Below are 22,634 nucleotides of genomic sequence, written 5' to 3'. Positions count from 1 at the left end.
ATTTCTTTAGTTTTAATTTATTTTTATTCTTTTAGCAAAATAATATATATATATATATACGGAAGACTTCTCAATGGTTACTACCCATAGATATGTACTAACAATTATGATGATGTGGCAACATAATGACTTGGTATAGCAAGTCACATGATGTGGCAACATAATGACTTGGTATAGCAAGTCACCAGCAGGTAAATATTTTTTTTCTTAATCTAATGGTTAATATTAAAGTAAGCATCCATGAGTAGTAACCATTAAGAGTGTACCCATATATATATATATAATGAGTTATATTATTTGTATGCGATTTGAAGAAAGAAAAATAAAAGAAAATTTTACTGTAATACAAGAAATGCAGAGGTTCTCGTCCAGGCCCTGCCGATTTTTGTGTTTTTTTCTTTTCAATATGTGATAATTTATTGAAAAATTACTCCACATATTTGATAGGTTAAAAGTCCATTAACTTGCTTCAATTTATTGGATCGGGTTTTGCTGGCTATTATTTCGATTAGCATGAAATGGTTTTCCTTTTTCAACACTAATGATCAATTAATTGCCTTCAAATAGTACATATTATTCATTTGTTATTTTCTACAATTTCAGGGCAAAATATGACAGAGCTATCAAACACCATTTCTAGTTCAAACATCAAAAGAAAACAAAATCCTCTCTCTGGAGTTTTATCTGATTTAAATTAAGAATTAGTCAAAATCTAAAATGTGAAAAGTACATATAACATCAAAATTTTCTAATTCATTCTTTGTGTGGCTTCCTTAGCCAGGACCCTCTCTTTCACCTTGGTCTTGGCCTGAGATTTTGAACCCATAATCCCACCAGTCTTCCTGTGCTCGTCGTATTTGTCATTGAAGTTGGCCTGAGATTGCCAAAACAAACTACACAAAACTAATGTGCAACCAAAACAAAAATTATGTTCTAAGATCATATCGTGGCATCGTATCTAATTACCTTGGCCGCCTCTAAGATTTTGCTGAATTCCAATTTGTCCTCATTCTTGACTGTTGTCAAGCACCTTGGGTCCAAAAAGAGGGGCAGTGCCCCGCCTCCAATTCACAAAATAAGTAAAATAACGTTAAGTAGTGGTATTTCACTTTTGCCTTTTCCGGCTTCTAGTTATACTATACCTCTCGAGTCATTTCACAAAGTCGGACCATGCCAAGCTCAACAAGGTCTTCTTTTCAAGTCCATCAATCTGACTAAACAGGAATGGAATACATGTATATAGGGTTAGTATGAGTGTAATTACCGATCCAAGCCTTGCTTTTCCTTTCACGATGCAGTTGGGAATTTCCATCTTCCTACACAATGCTGGGAGCCAATCTACCAATTACATGGGGTCAACATCGTGAGCAATAACTACAAGTTGGGCCTTGTTCTGCATGGGAAAATGTTTACAAAAAATTTACTATAAAAGAAAGCAAACTAGAATGAATGGTATAGTGTAAAGACAAAAAATAACAGACCTGTTCAATAAGATAGGTCACATGGTTCAAACCATATTTCACAACAATAGGCTTCTTAGATTCAATAGTTTTTCCCTCAGCCTCTGCCTGGGCTCTCTTCAGGAGACGCTCTTTCTTTTCAGGTTTATCCTCCGGTCTGTACTTAAGAAGCATCTTAAACAGGCTGGTTGCTGCTCGAGTGTACTGTGTACATGCATTATGCATAGTTTGTATTTTAAAGTATGCATGTATACATCTAAAATTAAACAATGTTACAACGTTAACTGAAAAAAAAATACTTTAACATTCAGAATATAAAAGGGTATATCTTTCAACAAAATTTTAGCATTAAACAAGTTAAAATATCACATATACTCCTCCCACAATAAATTCAAGTTCTAGTTCTCACAATAAATTCAATTCTAAATTGAAGAGTAAAGATCCAAAGCTTAATTCATTTCATAAGCTCAAATTCTTCCAAGTGTCTATGACGGTCACACATGAAAACATATTTGAAAAAATTATGCACATTCAACAGAGTAGATACGATAACTAATCACAAAGAGTAGAAATCCCACCGTTGCAAAATGTTATGTCACAAGAGACAAACACATCAACATATACAGAATCAATACTAAAGCATATGAACGAAGCAAAAATTCTGATACAATTTATAGCAATCATAAATAAACATATACATGAACAATAGCGAAGTAAGATTAATAGAAAGAAAAGCATCTAATTCTAAATTTAAAAACAAGTCAATTCCATTGCTATGGACCACGAAAGTTATGTTCCACAATCCCAAGTTTAAGTTTGTTGATTGAAAATTAGCTTACATACCGAGGTTCTTGTCAAGGGTCTTGGTGAAATGGTTCAAATTCGGTGGAACCTTCAACCTCTGCTTGAGGATCCTCCTCTTCCTCTGTGTTTGAACTTCCTTAGGCCATTTCACGAATCAGGTAAGATCCCTCTTTGGTGGCAATGCACCTACTATCCCAAATGGCCTGGGACTTTTCTCAAAAAGGGCGTTAACTACCTTCTCCTAAAAAGAAGAAAACCTCATAAACACCATTTCGAAACACAATGTGATCAAAATTTTCATTAAGAAAATACATATTGATTCATTTTAAGTTCGGACTTGGGAATTACCTGCTTCTTCTTTGCTGCAACTGGAGCCTTCCCACCTTTCTTTGGGCCCTTTAGACATTGAAAAACACAAATGAAAATCACGTGAAAGTTGATAAACAATCAGAAAATGCATAAAATGAATTGAGTCGGCCTCACCATTGGAGCAGAGGAGCTTCAATCTGCTTCGAAGCTCTGTAACTCGGAAATGGCAGAGAGCTAAAACCCTCACTAAATGTTCGTGCTATAAACGGAGGGAGCGACGTCGTTTCTGACTGTATTTGCATAATATATGTGTCGTTTTTGTGAAGTTGTCGTTTTACATAAATTATGTCGTTTTAAAGAAAAAAATGTCGTCGTTTTCTCAAAACTTGTCATTTTATTGAAAATATGTCGTTTTTATCGAAAATGTGTCGTTTTATTTTATTAATGTCGTTTTCCAAAATTTGAAGAAGCAAAACTGAGTGGTATTTTCCTTAAGAAATTAAAATTAAAATATAAGAAATGTAAAATTATCTTAATTTGATTTGAGGACTAAAATATAAAAGTGAACAAACATTAGGGTCTAAAGTGTTAATAACTCATAAATACTTCTTCTTCTAATTCTTACTGCATTTTTAAGCATTTCAGCTGGTAGAAAAGGCCGTACGATCCATCGTTGCAGAGAGAGAGAGAGAGAGGATCTGCCATTGCCATAAACCCAAACCCAACAGAAGAGGAAAACGAAAAAGAAGAAGGAGAAGCCATACTCAATTATGGATAATAGAAATGTCGTCGTCTGCGATAATGGCACCGGGGTAACCTTCTTTTCGTCCTGCTCTCATTCAAATCCATCAAAATAAAAAGAAAACTTAATTTCATACATCCATAGATATTATCTTTGTTATTTGATAGAATCAGCCACACACACATATACTTTACTTACATGGAACATCGGAAAAACCCCATTTTCATGTTGACTCGTTTGTATATATTTATAGCAAAAAATTCTCATGCTTTATAATATAGTCTAAGTTGAAATCTGAATTGAAATGCAGTATGTGAAATGTGGCTTTGCTGGTGAGAACTTTCCCACTTCAGTGTTTCCTTGTGTGGTGGGAAGGCCTATGCTTCGGTATGAAGAGTCACTTGTTGAACAGGAGCTCAAGGTGGGTAATTTATTGATCGTTTATCCATTCATAGCCTGTGAATTACTTTCTGGAAGGATTTTGTTATGTTATTCATGGGGTTGTGATTGAATTAGGATATTGTTGTTGGAGAAGCTTGCGCTGAACTTAGGCATCAGCTGGATATATCTTACCCTGTTAACAATGGCATTGTGCAAAACTGGGATGACATGGTTCATGTTTGGGATCATGCTTTCTATAATGAACTAAAAGTAAACTTTCTAACGCTGCTTGTGATTATTGTGGGAAACTTTATATTTCCTATAGATTGTTTAACAGTGTTAATATTCAGTCTTTCTAAATTTTTCTATCAACAGATAGATCCAACTGAATGTAAGATTCTACTGACAGACCCACCGTTGAATCCTTCTAAAAACCGCGAGAAAATGGTTTGTTTTTTCTTGTTATTGTGTTTAAGTAATTTATAGGGTAATCGAATCCCACACTTTAACGTATATATTTGACATAACCTGAATTCAACTTCACAGGTTGAGACCATGTTTGAGAAATACAATTTTGCTGGTGTCTTCATTCAAATCCAAGCTGTTTTGACACTGTATGCTCAAGGTGCTTATAAAGATAATTAAAGGTCATATGTCTATATTGTTTTTTTTTTCCTTCTCCTTTTCTGTTTCCAATTTATCTTTACCCAATCATGTAATTGGGACCCCTCCTTTCATGGGATTTTATGCACTAAATATTGTTATAAGCAGAAGCTGCATCCAACTCTTGATAATAAATTGCCAGAAGTTTCTGTTTGATAGAGTCCTTCTAAAACTGTAATTATCTTGTTCTTTTCCTCATGTGAGCATGTCTTGACGTCTCAGGTTTGTTGACTGGACTAGTGATTGACTCTGGTGATGGTGTAACTCATGTGGTAAATTTCTCATGATGCTGCTATTTTGCTTGGTTGTATTGTATGATGTTTTCTTGTTATTTTGATTTCTCCTATTGAGTATTTTCTTCCATTTCCTAGGTTCCTGTTGTTGATGGCTACTCATTTCCTCATCTTACAAAGCGAATGAATGTAGCAGGCCGGCACATAACCTCATATCTTGTCGATTTACTGTCTCGGAGAGGGTGAGAACCAATTGCTTAAGATTTATCAGTAATTACCAATAACATTGGTATTGTTCTTGGATCTTTAAATAAAATTTATATCTTACTTCGAATACACAACACTTTTCTTGAAGGTATGCAATGAATAGGACTGCGGACTTTGAGACTGTTCGAGAAATCAAAGAGAAGCTCTGCTACATAAGGTGAAGAAACAATTTAATACATATCCTAAATCCCTGATAATGTTGGTTTTGTTGCTGTTTTCCTTATACTATTTTAATGCAGTTATGATTACAAGAGGGAGTATCAATTGGGACTTGAGACCACCATTCTCGTAAAGGATTACACTGTAAGTATATGCTATCTTATGAATACCCATATTCTCAATTCTAAATCGTTGGTATCCAATTAAAGTTATTGCTTGACTGATTAGGCAGATGTTGGGGTATCCATAAGCACAATTACATTCTATTTTGTATGTGAATTTGTATATTAGTCCACATGTTTATAATCTGATTGTGATTTTTGGTTTAACCTATTCTGTTAGATTTTGATTTCTCGAAAATAATCTTATTAGAGTTGGCACAGTTTTATAAGCCTTTGCATAACTTAATTTATCAGCTACCAGATGGAAGGGTCATTAAAGTTGGCACAGAACGCTTCCAGGCTCCCGAGGCTCTTTTCACCCCTGTAAGCTTTGACTACTTTATTTTTCTTGTTCCTTAGGTTCATTTCTTTAGTGACTATGGACCATTTATCTGTGTGGAATGTGGACTTTCTAAATTATTTTATTTGGGTGAAGTGCAATTCAACTGCTCAAAAATATTTTGCTTCTAAGTTTAAAGAATAAATTCTTGTTAGTCTCCAATTGTTGAATTGTTATCTCTTGCAAGCAATTTTAAACCATTCTTTTTGTGGAGAGACCACTTCTCTTTTATCTAATGATTATTCAAAATATTTGGGTATAATGTATACCAATATGCTCTATCTATGACTATGAAGGCAAGACATTACAATATTTTACAGGATTAAGTCTTCTGATATTCTCATCTGCTTTCCTTTTACAGGAATTGATTGACGTTGAAGGTGATGGAATGGCTGACATGGTATTTCGTTGCATTCAAGAAATGGATATAGACAACCGAATGATGGTAATAGTTTTGTTTCTCTTTTACGTGGTTAATATTTGCAGAGCATGTTGCGACTTGTTTTTGGTTTCACATTTACTTACAAATTTTGCTGTGTGACTTTTGCTTTATAAATTTGTTTCGTGTCATCTATATCTGAATATCCATGAAAATTATCTTTGCAGCTTTACCAGCATATTGTTTTAAGTGGAGGAAGCACAATGTATCCTGGATTACCTAGTCGGTAATGTCTTAACCACTTTTGGCATATCAAATGATATCCAGTTTGCATTTGAATTTTAGTACATATCCCATGTTGTTTTTTTGGTATTAAACGAAGTGTAATCGTTAGGATTTAATGTCTCTTCAGTTTGGAAAAAGAAATTCTGGATCGTTATCTTGAAGTTGTTTTGAAGGGTAACAGAGATGGTTTGAAGGTAAACTCAAAAGTTTTAGACTATGCATACTTACCAGAAAATCTTCCATTTCACATTGAGCTCAATCTGTTAAGAGGGAGGGAAAATAAGAAAAGAGAGTTTAGTCTTTCTTTTCTTCTTAAACTAATTTCTTGTTTCGAACAGAAACTACGATTACGCATTGAAGATCCACCACGAAGAAAGCACATGGTGTATTTAGGTGGTGCAGTTCTTGCAGGAATTATGAAGGTAAATGGCATTACTCACCATCTTTATCGTCGAGGCTTCAGTTTCTGATTGATTTGTCAGTTCTTTGTACAATTTATTCATTCTCATCCTGATTTTTTTAATGAGTATGATTGTGAATGATAAAATTCAGGATGCACCTGAGTTTTGGATTAGCAGGGAAGATTATCAGGAAGAAGGAGTTGCTTGTCTGAGCAAGTGTGGCCAGGCATGACTGTACTTTTTGAGGTCAGTTGTCACCCACTTACTGTATCAATACTTGGAAGAGAACCAGTTCAAGCATAAGCATTGGAAGCCAGTATCCTGATAACTCTTTTAAACTACCACGAATACATCCTTGTGCTTCTGTTTGTTCATGAGCCAAATTGAAAGAATTTGACAGGTTGATAAAGAATCAACAGAAGTATAATCGAGTAAATGAACAATATGGTAGTAATAGTATAGATTATTCTATGTATCATTGACATTATAGTAGTCATATATTAAGGTATTCATTTTTAGTTTGATTGCAACTGGCTTTGTTTGGATACATGAATTGTGTTTGTGAATACACGAAGACAAAAGGTGACATTCATTTGGAAAAAAGATATATTATAAATAAATTGTGGTGATGATTGTATTCTAATAGGTTCTTAGCCTAAGTACATAATATCATATTGATGATGAAGATTCAATGACTCTAGACCCCTTAATTTATATCCTCTTGTCATAACATTTCATAATACTCAATTCAATATCAAATATATTACAATCCTTGTTGAGGGTCAAATGATTAAGTCGATTATAAGAGATTTTGTTCACTATATTGACCTTGTTATGATTCCCAAATCCTTCTTGTGTCTGTAGTCAGATAGTTTCTCATATTAAACGCATCCTACAAGCTTTGGAAACAAAAGTGATGGTAAACTTACAAGGAAGAACTATGTTATATATGTTTTCAACAAGAGAATTGTTAAGGTACACCACAACTAGGTGACATACTACTATTGATGTAATCTAATATCGAATCTCACGTATTTAAATTTGATAAGTATTATGGGGTATCGATAACCAATCATGGAGCGACACCTCAGGTGTTGTTGGACACCTGCCAAATAACAACATTCTTTCAACAAAAGGGATGTGACTCTAGTAGTTTAAGGTAAGAAATGAGAGATGATTATATGATATATTTCAGATTTATGAAGAGCTAAAGTTGGAAAGTGGTGAATTTGATTTGATTGACTTTGGTAAATGTTTTTTATTTTCGACTCAGACTAGAAAGGATATGGTGGTGACAAAATGCATTTTGTTTTTATATATCTAGATAACTTAATAGAAGTATGGATATTTGGGTAGTCATAATAAAGACAAAAAATTTCATTATACCCATATCTACAAATAAAATATATATATGTGGTGATTGGACTTTTTCATCCGGTAGGGTTTATCTTTATGTTGTCATTTTTCTCTCTATATTTATGACACATATAATAATATAATTATATTAAATAATTAATATTAATATTTAGTAAACCTGTAAACGTAAACGTACCAAACCCAATCAAGTTATTGCCTCACTATAAATGTACAGAACCATCTTTCAAATATTGTTAATAAGAAAAAATAACTTGTACAAAAAATTAAAAAAGTAGGAAATATTATGCTATGAATTAAAAAAATGTGCACAATTTAAGTGTGTCTTACTTATTACTTTTTTAAAAATAATATCATTTATGCTTTAATATGTGTATATCACATGGAAAATGGGCATGTGTTAAAATATTGGACACAAAAAGTTAATATGAAAATTTTATTATATTATAATTAAAGATAAAATAATTTTACTTAAAAAAGAAAAAGACTTATAAATATATCTAAAAATTCATTAAAAAGGCAAAATAACTAAAAATTCTCAAATAAAGTGTATAATAATTAATAAAGTCAAAATATAACTTTGCAAATAAAAAATTATTTATACATATAATAATAGTAAGAAATAATATTTGTATTCTACATTTTATTGGATTTTGGTAACAAAGATTTGGATTTAATATTTTTTTAAGGACCTCTAAATATATAAAATATAATGTTCAATCCACGGGTTCGTGGCCTAGTCACGAATAATAAAACTAGTATATATATATAGATGAGGTGCAAGACCTCAAAATGAGTCAAGTTGCATTGTTTAAAACATTTATGTAGTATCTTGGAAGAGGGCTTTGTTGGATCAGAGTGAGACCCCATTGGTCTGAAATTCAGATCTTACTCCATTGGTTCCTAAACCAATGAGCAAAAAACACTTGAGCCTTACAATGAAATATCTCAAGTAAAAATGCATCAAGCAACACTTGAATATACAAAATGGAACAACACACATATATTGCCCTTAATCCTTGTTTAAGCTAAAATCTACATAGAACCCCAAAAACAAGTCTAATTTAACGGTGAAACAAACACTGCCATACTTGTTATCACTAGATCCAAACAACTGAAAACCATCAATACCCATCTTTCAGAAAATAGGTATAAACAAACCTATCTAGCTTGATGAAAAAAATAGATAGAATCCTACTTGGTCTTGAGGGAAAAAATCATGAAGGATTTTCTAAGAAGACAAAACAAAAGAAAACAAACACAAACGAATGTACTAAAAACCTTATAGGGTATATACTTAATTAATCGATTAATGGCAAGTTCAATGAGACTGCATCTCTGCATTTTGTTATTGTTTTAACAGCATACCAAACCCAATCAAACTCCAAATGCCCATTTTGATGAAATGGTATGGTGCCCACCATATTTTATAAATATGGCAGCAATCGACTATATATATATATTGCATTTTGCTTTTTATATTAATATTTTATTAATAAATATAATAGTAATATTTACGGCATAAATACTTAAGTTCATATGAACTTAAATACCTAACTTTAATATTTGTAGCATAAATAATAAATATTTTTTAAAAAATTGTTTTTTTTTAATATTTATGCTACAAAAAATTAAAAGTTAGATATTTAAGTACAACATTTATATAAACTTCATATTCATAATTAAAAAGTTTGGTATTTTTCGCTTAAAGGAGAAAAGTAACGGTTGTAACAAAAAATAAACTTTACGTATTTATACCGTAAAAATAAATAAATTAGGTATTTAAGTACAATAAAAATATGAACTAAGGTATTTATGATGCCAATATCTAACTATAATAATATGGTATATATTTTTATTGTAAATTTTGGTGTTGGGGTTAGAATGAAAAAAAAAAATAGTGCTAAAATTTCATAATTTTAATGTTTATTTAACATCAAAATAGTTTTGATAGTTGGAGTTGGCCAAAGGTGCTGGTTGGCATAGTGTTTTAAAATAATTTTTTTATTATTGAATTATAATAGCTATTCTGACAACTAATAGAGTTTAATACCCAAAAAAAAAGCTATTGAGAATAGCTTATTAAAAAGGAAAAATTACATAGCATTATAAATTTTAATTTTTTTTTTAAAATTACTGAAGTTTACAAAAATACGGATAATAGTTTATAACAATTTTGTAATGGCTTGTTACAATTTTTTATTTAGGCTGTAAATATCATTTGCAAAATTGTAATATATGGTTACAAAAATTAAACATCCATATTTACGAATATACCCCTCCATATTTTTTTAATTTTTTCCAAATTCCATAATTTTAGTTGTTTTTTTAAATCTCAAGTATTTTTGTGAATTTCCCTATTAAAAAAAATTGCTTTTAGAAAAACAAAAAAGCCCAAAGCATAGTCATTGAGGGCCTAAATATTTCTTATCATCAAATCATATATAATGTAGGGGTGAACATTTGGACCCGAAAATCCGACCCACTCGACAAATCCGTCCAACCCGCACCTGAAGGACCCGAAATAAGCCCAAACTCGAACTATTGGGTCAAATCGGATTGGACCCGATGCCTATTTCAGATCGGGTTTAGATGTGGAAAATGAGATTCCTCGGATTCGGGTTACACCCGAAAATACTTAAATTATTGTGTTTGTAGCACTTAAATATCTAAGTTATTTTTTCGGCGGTGAAAGTACATTCTGTCCATGTTTTTGTACAATTTAGTGCAACTGGTTATTTGGTCGTTAAGTCTATCTACATGTCGTGAAATTTACTAATAACTTGAGTACTTTTGCTGCAAACATATCTTAAATTTGGTACTTTCATCGAAATATCCCTTTAATTTGATACTTTCGCCGCAAATATCCATTTAATTGACTACTTTTGCCTACGTGTCCCAATTGAAGTTAACGGTGAGAATTGATGGTTGTACTAAACTGTACCAAAACATAGACGGAATGTACTTTTGTCGCAAAAAAAAAACTTGTATACTTAACTTCTACAAACGTAATAACTTGAGTATTTTCACCGAAAATATCACTTATTAATATTAATAAATAAAAAGTAATAATATATATTTTAAAATAATACAAAATCCTAAAATTTTCCTACCTTACCCAATCAGGTCGCCTCCTCTCTCTTCCTCTTCTCCCTCACCTCAGCGACTCGATCTCTCCCTCCCTCATTGACTCATCACTAAGAACTGCACCGACGCCATCAGTTGTAGGCAGAGCTTCGCACCTCCACAACCCATAGTCCACGACACCCTGACAAGGACCACCGCGAGGAGGCGAGCCACGAGCACACCAAGCAATAACAAACTTCTCCCTCTCTCAAGATCGACGACAGTGTTGAGTTTGGTGTGAGTGAGTGAGCATTTGACAAGAAGACGGTGCATTCTTTTCTCCCTCTCTCAAGATCAGAAGCAAGCACTAAGCAGTAGAGAGGTTAAACGAGGCCCATGTATGGCCCAAACCCAATTCCTAGGTTTGTCACAACCTGAACCCGACTGACCTGAGAAATCTGAGCTCGAACCCAACTCCTATTCGGACGAGTTCGATATGTGTTTTCCAAACCTGAAACCCAATGCACCCGAACCTAAACCTAAAAAACCCCGCCCGATGTTCACCCCTATCATATGCATCAATATTGTCATTCAAATTATTGAATTGATAAGCAGCAAAATTTAATTATGTTCAATTCGTACAAACAATATTCTTGTCTTGGCTACATAGAGCAAAAAAAAGAATAAAAATGAACTCAAAAAATTCACATGTATAGAACAAAATTTTCAGATTAGATGCTAAGCAGGCTCTAAGTTTGCCAATAAATTTATCAATTATAAAATTCTTATTTTAAAATAATAATAAAAAAAGAACGATACACATCACGAACAACTAATAAAAAAAAGTAATAATAGAAAGTGAAATTATATATTGCCTAAAACAAAAGGTTACTGAAAGAAAACGGTGAATAATTACAACTTGCCAACTTGGCTTTTGAAAATGAAAAAAAAAACATTTCAATTAATCCGAATGTAATTCCAATATGTATTATGTATTCATCTGATAAGATAACAATGATGATAGTCTTGGATGATGTGAGAAACAATGACAAATAATGTGACAAAGATGTAATTATCTAAACATTAGATGGGTGACAAAGAGGAATTTGATTAGGCCACCAAGGATGCACAAGAGGCACAACACTTGCATTGGGAAATGATTTAGGTGGAAGATGGCAAAGAGATTCAATGTGATTGTGATTCTGACCAAGCAGTCTACATTGGAAAACCTCAATATCATCTGACCCAAGATTACAACTTGAGCTTGAAAAGAAGAACACATCTCCATCATCTGGATGGAGAGCGAGTATAGTAAGCAACGAGGTCTTCACACCACATTCCAACCCCATCATCATTTGATCATGATGATGCACCACATTCCAACTACACAACTGACCATCCTCATCAACCAATTCCCATGCTTTGAAAACATAGGACTGCTTCTTTTTGCACCAAAACAATTGCGCTAGCCGCAACCTCCCTCGAACCACTCCAACACGTGCTCTGGAGAGCTTACAACCCCAGCCACGACCAAACTCCGGAGGCAAACCAATCAAACGACATTGTTTCGAATGAGGATTCAATGCAGCAATGCCTTTAAATTTCCAAGAACCGTATGGCCAGTATACAATCCCATTGCTTCCAACAATTGCGTGATGATGACATATATTCAAATCAATTGGAAAGTTGAAAGTCGAACAACTCCATTGTCTAGTAACTGAACAAAAAATGGCTATATGAATTAGTGATGGTGGTGGAATATATATGAAATCATCCACTAAATCATTCACCGTCCTACTAATTTTCACCACCTTATACTTGATCATGTTACTATCATCATAACCTAATACTACTAATGCATATCTATAGAGTTGATGGAAGGCATTTGGTGGTTCAGGAAGAGCAACAGACTGCCTTGAAAGAGGATTGCAGATGTACAATTGTTTGGGAGAACGTTCTATCAACAACAAATCCTCAAACGAAGACCATACATAAGCATAGTCCTTGTAATCCACCCAATTCAAGAACTCTAATGCCATTTTTTTTCCGTAGTCAAGAATCTTTGATCTTTCAGAGAAAAATTCAAATGAAGATGAAGATATAATCCACCTCAAACAACGATAGTGTGGTAGTCCTCCTATGCACTTATAAGACCCTCTAAATAGTAGAGTGTAGGGAAGAGATGGTGACGATGATAGTGAGTTGGGGGAGTTATTCAGCCTATTTTGACGGTGATAGTGATTGAATTTGAGACTAAAATATGCTTTAGAATTTGCAATGGCAGAGAACCAGCGTTTGCAGACTAAGGCACACTCTACTATACATTTAAAATCGGCTAGTCTGAGAAATATCTCAAGTAGTATATCATCATCAATAGTCGACATGTCTAAGTATGGTTCACCAACCTTCTGCCTTTTCTTCAGTCGCTTGTAAACTAGGGTTTTCATCGTGCACCAATCTAATGGAAAAAAATAAAATATAAAAGGTTTAAACAAAAAAGCCTTCCTAGATAAATAAACAAGTCATTACAACAAAACAAATCATTCACACTCATAAATAAATAAGTAGCCAAACTTTCTTTTTCTCAGTTATTCCAAAAGCTTAATGATTGTCAATTATTTATAAAATACATAAAAACTGATACAGGATTAAATTTTGACAAAATGTCCACACAAAACTTATACATATACTAAGGTTTCATTTAATATTACTATCAATCTTCAAGACCAAATATTTTCCTCTAAAACTGAGAACATTACTACTGTGTACATATATCGTCTTCGAATACAAGTATTTTTTCAGTATTTATTTTATCTACTGTCAATTCCCCACTATTCATGATTGCTTAAATGGTTTCACCACGTCTATATATTCAAATATATATATATATATATAATATTTATAGAAACAGCAAAGCTAAATTCAGATATAAAACAAGAATTTCAGACCTAATTCCAAAAAATAAACTTGAAATTACCTGCACCTCGGCGGAACTCGGCGTCGGCGGCGACTTCTTGCCTGAGATCGCAAGAGAGAGAGAGATGGATCGTTGAGAGGTGAGAGGTGAGAGGTGAGAGAGTGATGTGTTTTCTTTTCAGTTTTTTCAGTCCCACTGGTGGTTTAATACTAGACTTGGGTTGGGCTTGGGCTTGGGCCTGGGCCCAAAATTTCGTGTTATTTTACAAATAATCGCCCCTTTTCAGTCGTCATTTTTTCCTTAAAGAACCGTATAATTGAAGCAAATGAACATGAAAAAGAAAGTATAAATGAATATCTCAAAAAAAAAAAACCATAAAACTGTATAAAAGATATTTTTGTGATAAAAGTCGTTTACTGTGTAAAATTTCTCCCAATGATTTCCTTTTAATAATGGGGGCCCATTTGGGTTCGGTGGGCTTAGGTCAGTCCATGGCCCCAAATTAAAACGACGACGCTTTGTCACAGAACTGTTCTGTCTATCTATCTCACCCTCAATCTGTTTACAGTTCTAAAACCTCTATCGGTCTCGGAGGGCTTTAGACGTTGTCACTTCAACCTATAATATCATCATATTGATTTACGATAATAATCACAATTCATGCTCGTAATTGTACTGTAAGTTTCTCAATCTTCTTCTTGTTCTTGCTCGTTCTAAGTGTTTGTTTATTTATGATCGTCTTCTTTGTCAATGGCAGCAGCAGCAGCAGTTTAAACTTCATTGATTGAGTTTCAGTAATGGCTTCCAGAGCGATTTCAACCAGGAGAAGATTCATTTCTCACTACTTGAATCTCCCTAAACCATTCATCCAAACCCTATCCCTATCACCGAATCATCATCATCATACTACTATTCACAATTCAGAAGGCGGTTGTGAAAACCCTAGAAGCTGCTCCGATGGAGCGAATCGTCACTTACAGCAGTTACCTCCAGGATTAGGACATTTTAGGAGGAGAGAAAACGGAAGATCAGAGCTCATGGCTCCTTTGGGGATCAGATATATGTCTCTTTACATTCGGAATGCTTCTACTGCGGCGGCGGCGGCTGCTAAGCAACAGGATAATGGCAGCGATAACGAGGAGAGTGAAGAATCGGTTAGCAGTCAGAAGAAAAGGAAAGAAGCGTCTCCTGAAGAATGCGATCAAGCCGTCGAAGGTTTGACTAGTGCGAAAGCTAAAGCCAAGGCCAAGAAGCTGCAAGAACAGAAAGCTGTCACCTCCATTTTGCGTCGAGTTTGGACTACGTATCTAGGGATTGGCCCTGCCCTAAGAGCTGTGGCTTCTATGAGCAAGTAAGATAATTTGAGATTAGATTAGATTCTCATGTATTTTCTTTTGAAATTTCAGTTTTGAACGTTTCGTGTTTCTCTTTTAGGGAGGATTGGGCGAAGAAGCTTATTCATTGGAAAGGGGAGTTTGTGGCGACTTTGCAACATTACTGGCTCGGCTGTAAGCTCCTATGGGCTGATGTGAGAATCTGTTCTCGGTTGCTGTTGAAACTTGCTGGAGGGAAGAGTCTCTCTAGAAGAGAAAGACAGCAACTGACGCGTACAACAGCTGATATTTTCAGGCTAGTTCCGGTTGCTGTTTTTATTATAGTACCATTTATGGAATTTCTGCTTCCTGTGTTCCTTAAATTGTTCCCCAATATGTTGCCATCAACATTCCAAGACAAGATGAAAGAACAGGTAGTGTGACTAAAGCAAAAGGAACATTGATAAATTTGTGTGATAGAAATTAGATATATATGTTTGGTTTTCAAGTGTAGGAAGCATTAAAAACGATCACATATAGTAAAGAGCATCACTCCTGGATTGTATGCTTTGAATTTTTCTTCACTTTAGTTTGTTCAATGTGTAGGAAGCATTGAAAAGGAGGCTTAATGCAAGAATGGAATATGCTAAGTTTCTCCAAGATACTGCTAAAGAAATGGCAAAAGAAGTCCAAAACTCAAGGAGTGGAGAAATTAAAAAAACAGCAAAAGATCTTGATGAGTTTCTCAGCAGAGTGAGTTTGGTTTGATTGCTCCACGTCTTGTAACTATTTTATTTATATCTCTGTTGTTATATCTACCTTTTTGTTCTATTTGCAGCTTAGAAAGGGCGGGCGAGTTGCAAATGAGGAGATTTTGGGCTTTGCTAAGTTGTTTAACGATGAGCTTACCCTAGATAATATCAACAGGTTAGCCTTACAAACATACATTGCTTCTCTATAAAAATCAAATAAGGGTTTCCCTGCTTTAGAGGAATGCAAGTTATATTATTTATTTGTTGCTGTCAGGCCACGACTAGTGAATATGTGCAAATATATGGGAATCAGCCCTTTTGGAACAGATGCATATTTACGATATATGCTTCGAAAAAGGCTTCAAAGGTAATCTGTGTTATTGTTTTATTGAAAGTTCCCTACATGTGCTCTACTAGATCTCTGGCCTCTTGTGAAGCAATTATTTTACAATCCGACACTGTTTCTGTTCTCAAACCTTTGCTCGGGGTTATACATGATACAGTTCCTATTCAGTATTCAGGCTAGGTTTTTCATTGTTATCTTACTTCAAAGTATAACTGAATGAACTTATTGGGAAACATAGCAGTGTTCTATATGTTTGTGGCTTTCAAACGATTTAAGTAATATCTTCTTTAGGAACTCCGAGATCATTGGAACTTCAAGTAGTTTCACTATGCTCGCATATTATTCCTTTTGATGAAAGAACTTCAATTATTAGAGTGTGGCTCAACATGTTTTGTTGTTAATTTTATTTTCCTGTTAGGATTAAAGCGGATGATAAATTAATACAAGCAGAGGGTGTGGAGTCCCTGTCAGAGGCTGAACTTCGTGAAGATTGTAGAGAGAGAGGCATGCTTGGATTGCTTTCAGTTGAGGAAATGCGCCAACAGGTTTTTTCTTGTTCTCTTTTGCCATGTCTTCTTAGCTTACCATTTTAGTGTGGCTAACTCGGTGAATTGTGCAAGCACAAGTAATTACGAGGGAAAGATTTAGCTAGCACACTGGAACTCCAAAGATAGTGTCAATCATTAATGGTAAATTTGTATATGCAGCTTCGGGATTGGTTGGATTTGTCTCTTAATCACTCCGTGCCATCTTCGCTTTTAATCCTTTCCAGGTAATTTAGTATTACGCTACGCTCAATAAGTATTTTGGTTAAATGTTTTAGTGGATGGTGTGTATGATGTGCCTTGCTTGATGTCTCATTCAGGGCATTCACCGTATCTGGAAAGATGAAACCAGAGGAAGCCGTTCAAGCTACATTATCTTCACTGCCAGATGAGGTTGTGGGAACTGTTGGAGTTGTTGCATTGCCATCAGAGGATTCTGTATCAGAAAGGAGGAGGAAATTGGAGTACCTTCAGATGCAAGAAGAACTTATTAAGGTGACACTTTCTATTCTTCTGCACTATCTAATAAAATATGGGGGTTGTCAGGACAATGCTTTTATCCTCTAAATGAGATAGTTTGGTGCATTGCCTTTAGATTTCTTATATGTAATCACAAAATAAATGTGAAGTAATGAGCATCAGCAGTCCCGTGGCTATCTTTTAGCTAAGTTAGCATATCTTGATTGTGCCTTCAGTTAAGTCTTGCTGCCGCAGATTGCAGCTAAGTTTAGGTCTAAGCCAATGAAATCTATAGCCCCTTCTATGTATTTTTGTTTGCCTGACTGGTTCCAAATTATTTATTACAGAAGGAGGAAGAGAGAGAAGAAGAAGAGCAAGCAAGAATAAAGGAATCAAAGGGTAGTCAGGAGGACGTGGCTTTGAAAGAGATGACTATTCCAACAGTAAGAGAAGCACAAGAGCAAGCGAGAGCAAGAGCATCAGAAAAGCAAGAGCAAATGTGTGAACTCAGTCGTGCATTAGCTGTTTTAGCTTCTGCGTCTGTACGAACTAGATACTTTAAGCTCCCCTCTCCATTCTTTTGGTAAATTTTAAAGTTGTATTTAGTTTTTACTTGTTACGTGCAGTCGGTGAGTAGAGAACGTGAAGAGTTCCTTGGGCTTGTAAATAAGGAGGTAACATTGGCTTTCTTTTTATCTTGATATTTGTACCATTATTATAAACTTTATTTTCATTAAAGCTGTTGTGTGGGCCTCAAGTTTATGCATGTTGACAACTGTTAAGGATATAGTTGATTTACCAAATAAACAACCGCAGTTTCTTTTCAATCTTGATCTGTTGATCTGGTGATTATGTTGACATTTAGTAGTAATAACTTGCTTATTACTTTGTGCTTTCAGATTGAACTTTATAACAGCATGGTGGAGAAGGAGGGAATGGATGGAGAAAAGGATGTCATAAAGGCATATATAGCTGCCCGAGAAGAAAGTGAGCATGATAACGAGGTAGCTGAAGGCAATGAAGTTTCATCAGCACTAATTGAGAGAGTAAGTAGCCTATTCTTTTGTTATTCTGCTGAAAATATTCTGTTACACCTCCAGAGTATCAACTGTTTTGAACCCCCCCTCCCCTTTCCTTTCTTTCAGGTTGATGCAATGCTTCAAAATCTTGAAAAAGAAATTGATGATGTGGATGCTAAAATCGGTGATCGTTGGCAGCTACTTGACAGGTGCGTAATTGTGGTTACTCCCTGATCCTTGCATACAATTGTTTTCTTTCTAGCATCAAAGACACTATAATATTGCCAATTCAAAACAATCACAATTGGAAATTTATATGCTTGCTTGGGATAAGGCTACAAGTCTCCATTGGTGTATTTTGGCATAATTTTTTGCATGTTGATTGTTTTAATGGAGAAAATAGCTTCATGATGATCCCTAACTTTCTTGGCCTGTACGCCTCTCTTATAGTGTGTGTCCGTGAGGTAAGAAACTAAGGCACTATTAGATTGGAAGAAACAAATTTCTAGGCTTTCACTTGTGGATCCTCACCTATCTACTAGAATAACAAAACAAAAAGGGCTTTGAAGAATGCCGAGGGTGACAATATATGGTGAAAAAGGGAAAAACTATTTATTTGAAGAATCCCAAAGGTGACACGCACAAATGAACTCTCCTTCCTTAAAACTTTCTTCTCAGACTTTATCGTAAAAAACACATGAATTTCTCTCCACCCAAAGAACCCAGGAAATGGCCAAAACCTAGGATTTCCACAACACCCTACCTCTTCTACTATATTCTCCTTGAGCAGTAAAATAACAGGAGAGTACAACAATTAGGAAATTAAGCCATAAAAGACTTATTTTTCCAACACATCCAAGATGTTATTTTTCCAACACATCCAAGAAGAGAAAGGGTTATCTATATCAACCAAATAATGAAAGAAAAATAAATTTCAGAGGATTTCTCATAGATAGTTAATCTCATTATTTGGATGCATGTGTGCAGGGATTTCGACGGGAAAGTGACTCCTGAGGAAGTGGCAGGTGCGGCAATGTACTTGAAGAATACATTAGGAAAGGAGGGTGTCCAGGAACTTATAAGCAGTCTTTCCAAAGACAGAGGTCTGTCATTTGTTTCATTTTGTCATCATCATCATTGATTATCATATAATAAACAAGCATGAAAATTCACAAATCAACCATTATTGATTAAGAACACCTCAATAGTGCACTAAATCCTTCTGATATAATTTCTTTGACAAATTTATTTTACCCTTTTCGATTCGTGTTGTGTGCTAGAAATTAAATATGTAATATAATGTGAAATTGCAGAGGGGAAGATTCTTGTAGAAGATATTGTGAAGCTGGGGAGTCGGAGTGAAGATTCGAACACAGCTGATGGAGCAACAATGTAGAGTATAAACCGGGTATAAATTTTTTTAGGCCTTGAGTTATGGTTCACAAAACCGACCACCTTTATATAAGAGTATTTTTTACTACTGTAGACTCAATGCTCATAGATAGAAACAAAAAGAAAAAAAGAAAGCATGTACACATTCGATTTAGGGAAAATGATAAGCTTTCTTCTTTTTGTGTTGCTCCTTTGTCCCTCTTTCAACATTATGCTTTGTTTTGGTTTGGCATGAGAGATCTTTGGATGGATGGAGAGAATTGGTATTCGAAGGGAGTATTTATGCAGGTAATGGTATAGATGATATGTATATATGCATACACATATTAATACTTCAGGCATTTATAATTTCTTTATTGCTATTATATAAACAATTTAAACAACAAATTTCTATGAAGTTTTTTGTTTTTTTGCTTTTAATTTTTGTAATGAGAAAGTTGCTTATGCGGTTTTATAACATGGGAAGCCATTATTTCTTGCGGCGTTTTAGGCTGAGAATTATTTTAAACTACCATGAGGTTCGAGTCATTCTTGGACACTTGTGTAGCAATTATTTCAGTTAATTCTTAAATATTTAGGATTAGACGGAGAGCCTATAATAACTTTTTTAGAGCATAAATTTCCATCTTGATATTTGTTAGGGTATTATGTATTTTTGTAAAATATTATTTTGGTACTTTGAATTTATAATAATGTTCATTTGACATCTAATATTTTGAAATTGTACATATTTAATACTCTATATTTTAAAATCGTACATATTTAATTAATAAAATTTTACAAATTTAATCAAATTTCTCTCAATTATATGAGTTTTAAATTCAAATTTAATTGCTTAATTACATAGACAGTTTGGTCATATCGATAAAATTTTATTTAGCAAATCTGACTCTAGGTATCAAATATGTATGATTTTATAATATATGGTATCATATAAGTATTATTAAAAAAAGAGATACTAAAATGATACTTTGCAAAAATATGAGATACTAAATGAGTAAATTTTCTATTTTTTATTATAGGAAAACATGAATATTTATATCTAGTTTAGGTCATGGTTTTCAGTCTCTTCTTTGAAAGTTCTAAATTGTTAGTGATAACAGGTTGTAGGTGAACCACCACCAAAATGACCTCATATAGAAATACCTAATATGCGAAGATAAGTTAATTTTTCAAGACTTGGAAAAAGAACACCTACTACACCAAGATATGTTGCATATATATATATATAGATGATGTAATGATCTCTTTTCGGTTGAAACAATTTGTTAAAATATTATGTTAAAAAAAATATACATCAAACCCAATTAGTTGTTAGAGAGAGTTAATATATACATGATATTTTAATTAGTGTTGTGCAAAATTAGTCCAAACCAAATAAAAATGCAACTAAGATAATTCAACGAAAATTCAAACCAAGATAATTCAAACTAAGATAATTTGTGTTGTTCAGTGAAAATTCAAACCACTCAAAGTTTTTTTTATTATTATATAATATTACATAAATTATTTATTTTTAGAATAAAAAGATTCAAACTCTATATTTTTAATAATGAATTTAGAATATAATATTTTTAAGCTTGAAAAATGTATACTATACTTTTAATTGATTAGATTTGATTATTTAAAAACTAAAAAAACATTGAAAATCAATTTAAACAGGTTAACCCAACTAAACCACCAATATCATTAGGCGAATTAAACTTTTTTTCTTCTTATTTGGCCAGGTTACTTAAAATATGCTACAAATGAGCCAAACCAATAAATGTACAACCCTAATTTCACATGAAATTAGAAGGCTCTATATGCATTTTTATTTTTTGTTTCCACACTTTTTTTTCTCCTTTCCCTATATTTAGAAGTTTAAAATATCATTTTAAACTTATTTTGAATTTTTATTTAAATACAAAAATAACGACTTATAAAGAAATTTGAAAAAAAAAAATCGTTTTACATTCCTATACTTTATTGTATTTAATAAATTAAAAGTGTAGTATTAAAATTTAATTAAAAAATATTACTTTATTATGTTTAAATAAAAAATAAACATAAATAATATTAAATTTAAAAAAATTATTTTGTTATAAATAAAATTATTAGTAAAATTACAATTCTTTCAACTTTCGTGTTTGTATAAATCAAAATATGTTAAAAGAAAAAAATATTTCTTTATAATAATAATAATCTAATTGTCAATAAATATAATTTTATTGCTTGATAAATAATAACAATATTTATGTAAATTTATAAATACTAGATGCAAGCATGCATATTTGTTTAGTTTTATTTAAAAAAAATATTTTTTATTAAGTTTTTATCATTGTCATATAAATTTTAAATAAATAAATTATATTATATATAAAAGAATGACACAAATATATTAAAAGAAAAAACTAAACCAAAACATTGTTTATGCTTTTTTTAAAATAATAAGATAAAGTTATATTATAGATCACAAACTATCATATTTAATGTACAAAACATTCATGATATTATTTAAATCACACTTCAATGACTAGAGAAAAAACTTGTCTATTCTTGATGGAAAAGAAATGTAATTGTAACTTCTTATATAGTTACACAGTCATATTATTTGTACACACACGAACTTAAATATAGTGTATTTATAATGATTGTTATTATTTAATATGAATATACATATTTATATAATTAATTTTTGAAACAATATATTTATATAAGTTAGATTAAGTAATAAAAAAAACATGTTTTATTTTTAAATATAAATGATAAAAATTTTAATAAAAAAATTAAATTATGTATTATATATTATTATAATAATGATATTTTATAACATTTGAATTTATATTAATATCATTATTAAATATCTAATTTTGTATTCAATATTA

The 22,634-nt window shown here is 32.8% G+C and overlaps 3 protein-coding genes and 1 long non-coding RNA gene across 5 annotated transcripts; 2 read left to right on the top strand and 2 right to left on the bottom strand.

Annotated features, from left to right (window-relative positions):
- Window positions 1-521: 521 nt before the first annotated feature.
- LOC133817035 (uncharacterized) lies at window positions 522-2,814 on the bottom strand. Its single transcript, XR_009885489.1, has 5 exons — window positions 2,748-2,814; window positions 2,613-2,660; window positions 2,304-2,505; window positions 1,482-1,716; window positions 522-1,393 (listed from the first exon to the last, which is right to left on the bottom strand). It is a non-coding gene; the product is annotated as an uncharacterized LOC133817035 (long non-coding RNA).
- A 391-nt stretch (window positions 2,815-3,205) lies between these two features.
- On the top strand, window positions 3,206-7,227 carry LOC133817034 (actin-related protein 2). The gene is made up of 15 exons (XM_062249419.1): window positions 3,206-3,385; window positions 3,626-3,736; window positions 3,832-3,966; window positions 4,072-4,143; window positions 4,243-4,321; window positions 4,582-4,631; window positions 4,731-4,834; window positions 4,948-5,016; window positions 5,099-5,162; window positions 5,435-5,503; window positions 5,881-5,964; window positions 6,126-6,184; window positions 6,311-6,377; window positions 6,522-6,605; window positions 6,736-7,227. The coding sequence occupies exons 1-15, from the start codon at window positions 3,344-3,346 to the stop codon at window positions 6,814-6,816; spliced, it is 1,170 nt and encodes a 389-aa protein (XP_062105403.1). The 5' UTR covers window positions 3,206-3,343; the 3' UTR covers window positions 6,817-7,227.
- Window positions 7,228-11,870: 4,643 nt separating this feature from the next.
- On the bottom strand, window positions 11,871-14,108 carry LOC133817033 (uncharacterized). The gene is made up of 2 exons (XM_062249418.1): window positions 14,002-14,108; window positions 11,871-13,482 (listed from the first exon to the last, which is right to left on the bottom strand). Exon 2 carries the CDS (start codon window positions 13,469-13,471, stop codon window positions 12,101-12,103), a length of 1,371 nt encoding a protein of 456 aa, XP_062105402.1. The 5' UTR covers window positions 13,472-13,482; window positions 14,002-14,108; the 3' UTR covers window positions 11,871-12,100.
- A 363-nt stretch (window positions 14,109-14,471) lies between these two features.
- LOC133817032 (uncharacterized) lies at window positions 14,472-20,187 on the top strand. 2 transcript variants are annotated; one of them, XM_062249416.1, is made up of 15 exons: window positions 14,472-14,618; window positions 14,699-15,292; window positions 15,376-15,688; window positions 15,861-16,007; window positions 16,093-16,181; window positions 16,281-16,373; window positions 16,771-16,897; window positions 17,060-17,124; window positions 17,218-17,392; window positions 17,704-17,898; window positions 17,983-18,030; window positions 18,256-18,402; window positions 18,502-18,584; window positions 19,363-19,478; window positions 19,689-20,187. In XM_062249416.1, exons 2-15 carry the CDS (start codon window positions 14,739-14,741, stop codon window positions 19,769-19,771), a joined length of 2,235 nt encoding a protein of 744 aa, XP_062105400.1. In that variant the 5' UTR covers window positions 14,472-14,618; window positions 14,699-14,738; the 3' UTR covers window positions 19,772-20,187. The 2 variants fall into 2 exon arrangements, with proteins under 2 accessions (XP_062105400.1, XP_062105401.1); XM_062249417.1 differs by having other exon boundaries at window positions 14,475-14,618; window positions 14,702-15,292.
- The last annotated feature ends 2,447 nt before the right edge of the window (window positions 20,188-22,634 follow it).

The sequence above is a fragment of the Humulus lupulus genome, chromosome 2 (genome assembly GCF_963169125.1).
Source record: "Humulus lupulus chromosome 2, drHumLupu1.1, whole genome shotgun sequence".
In the NCBI taxonomy this organism is placed as follows: Eukaryota; Viridiplantae; Streptophyta; class Magnoliopsida; order Rosales; family Cannabaceae; genus Humulus; species Humulus lupulus.
This window is presented reverse-complemented; position numbering and strand designations above follow the sequence as displayed.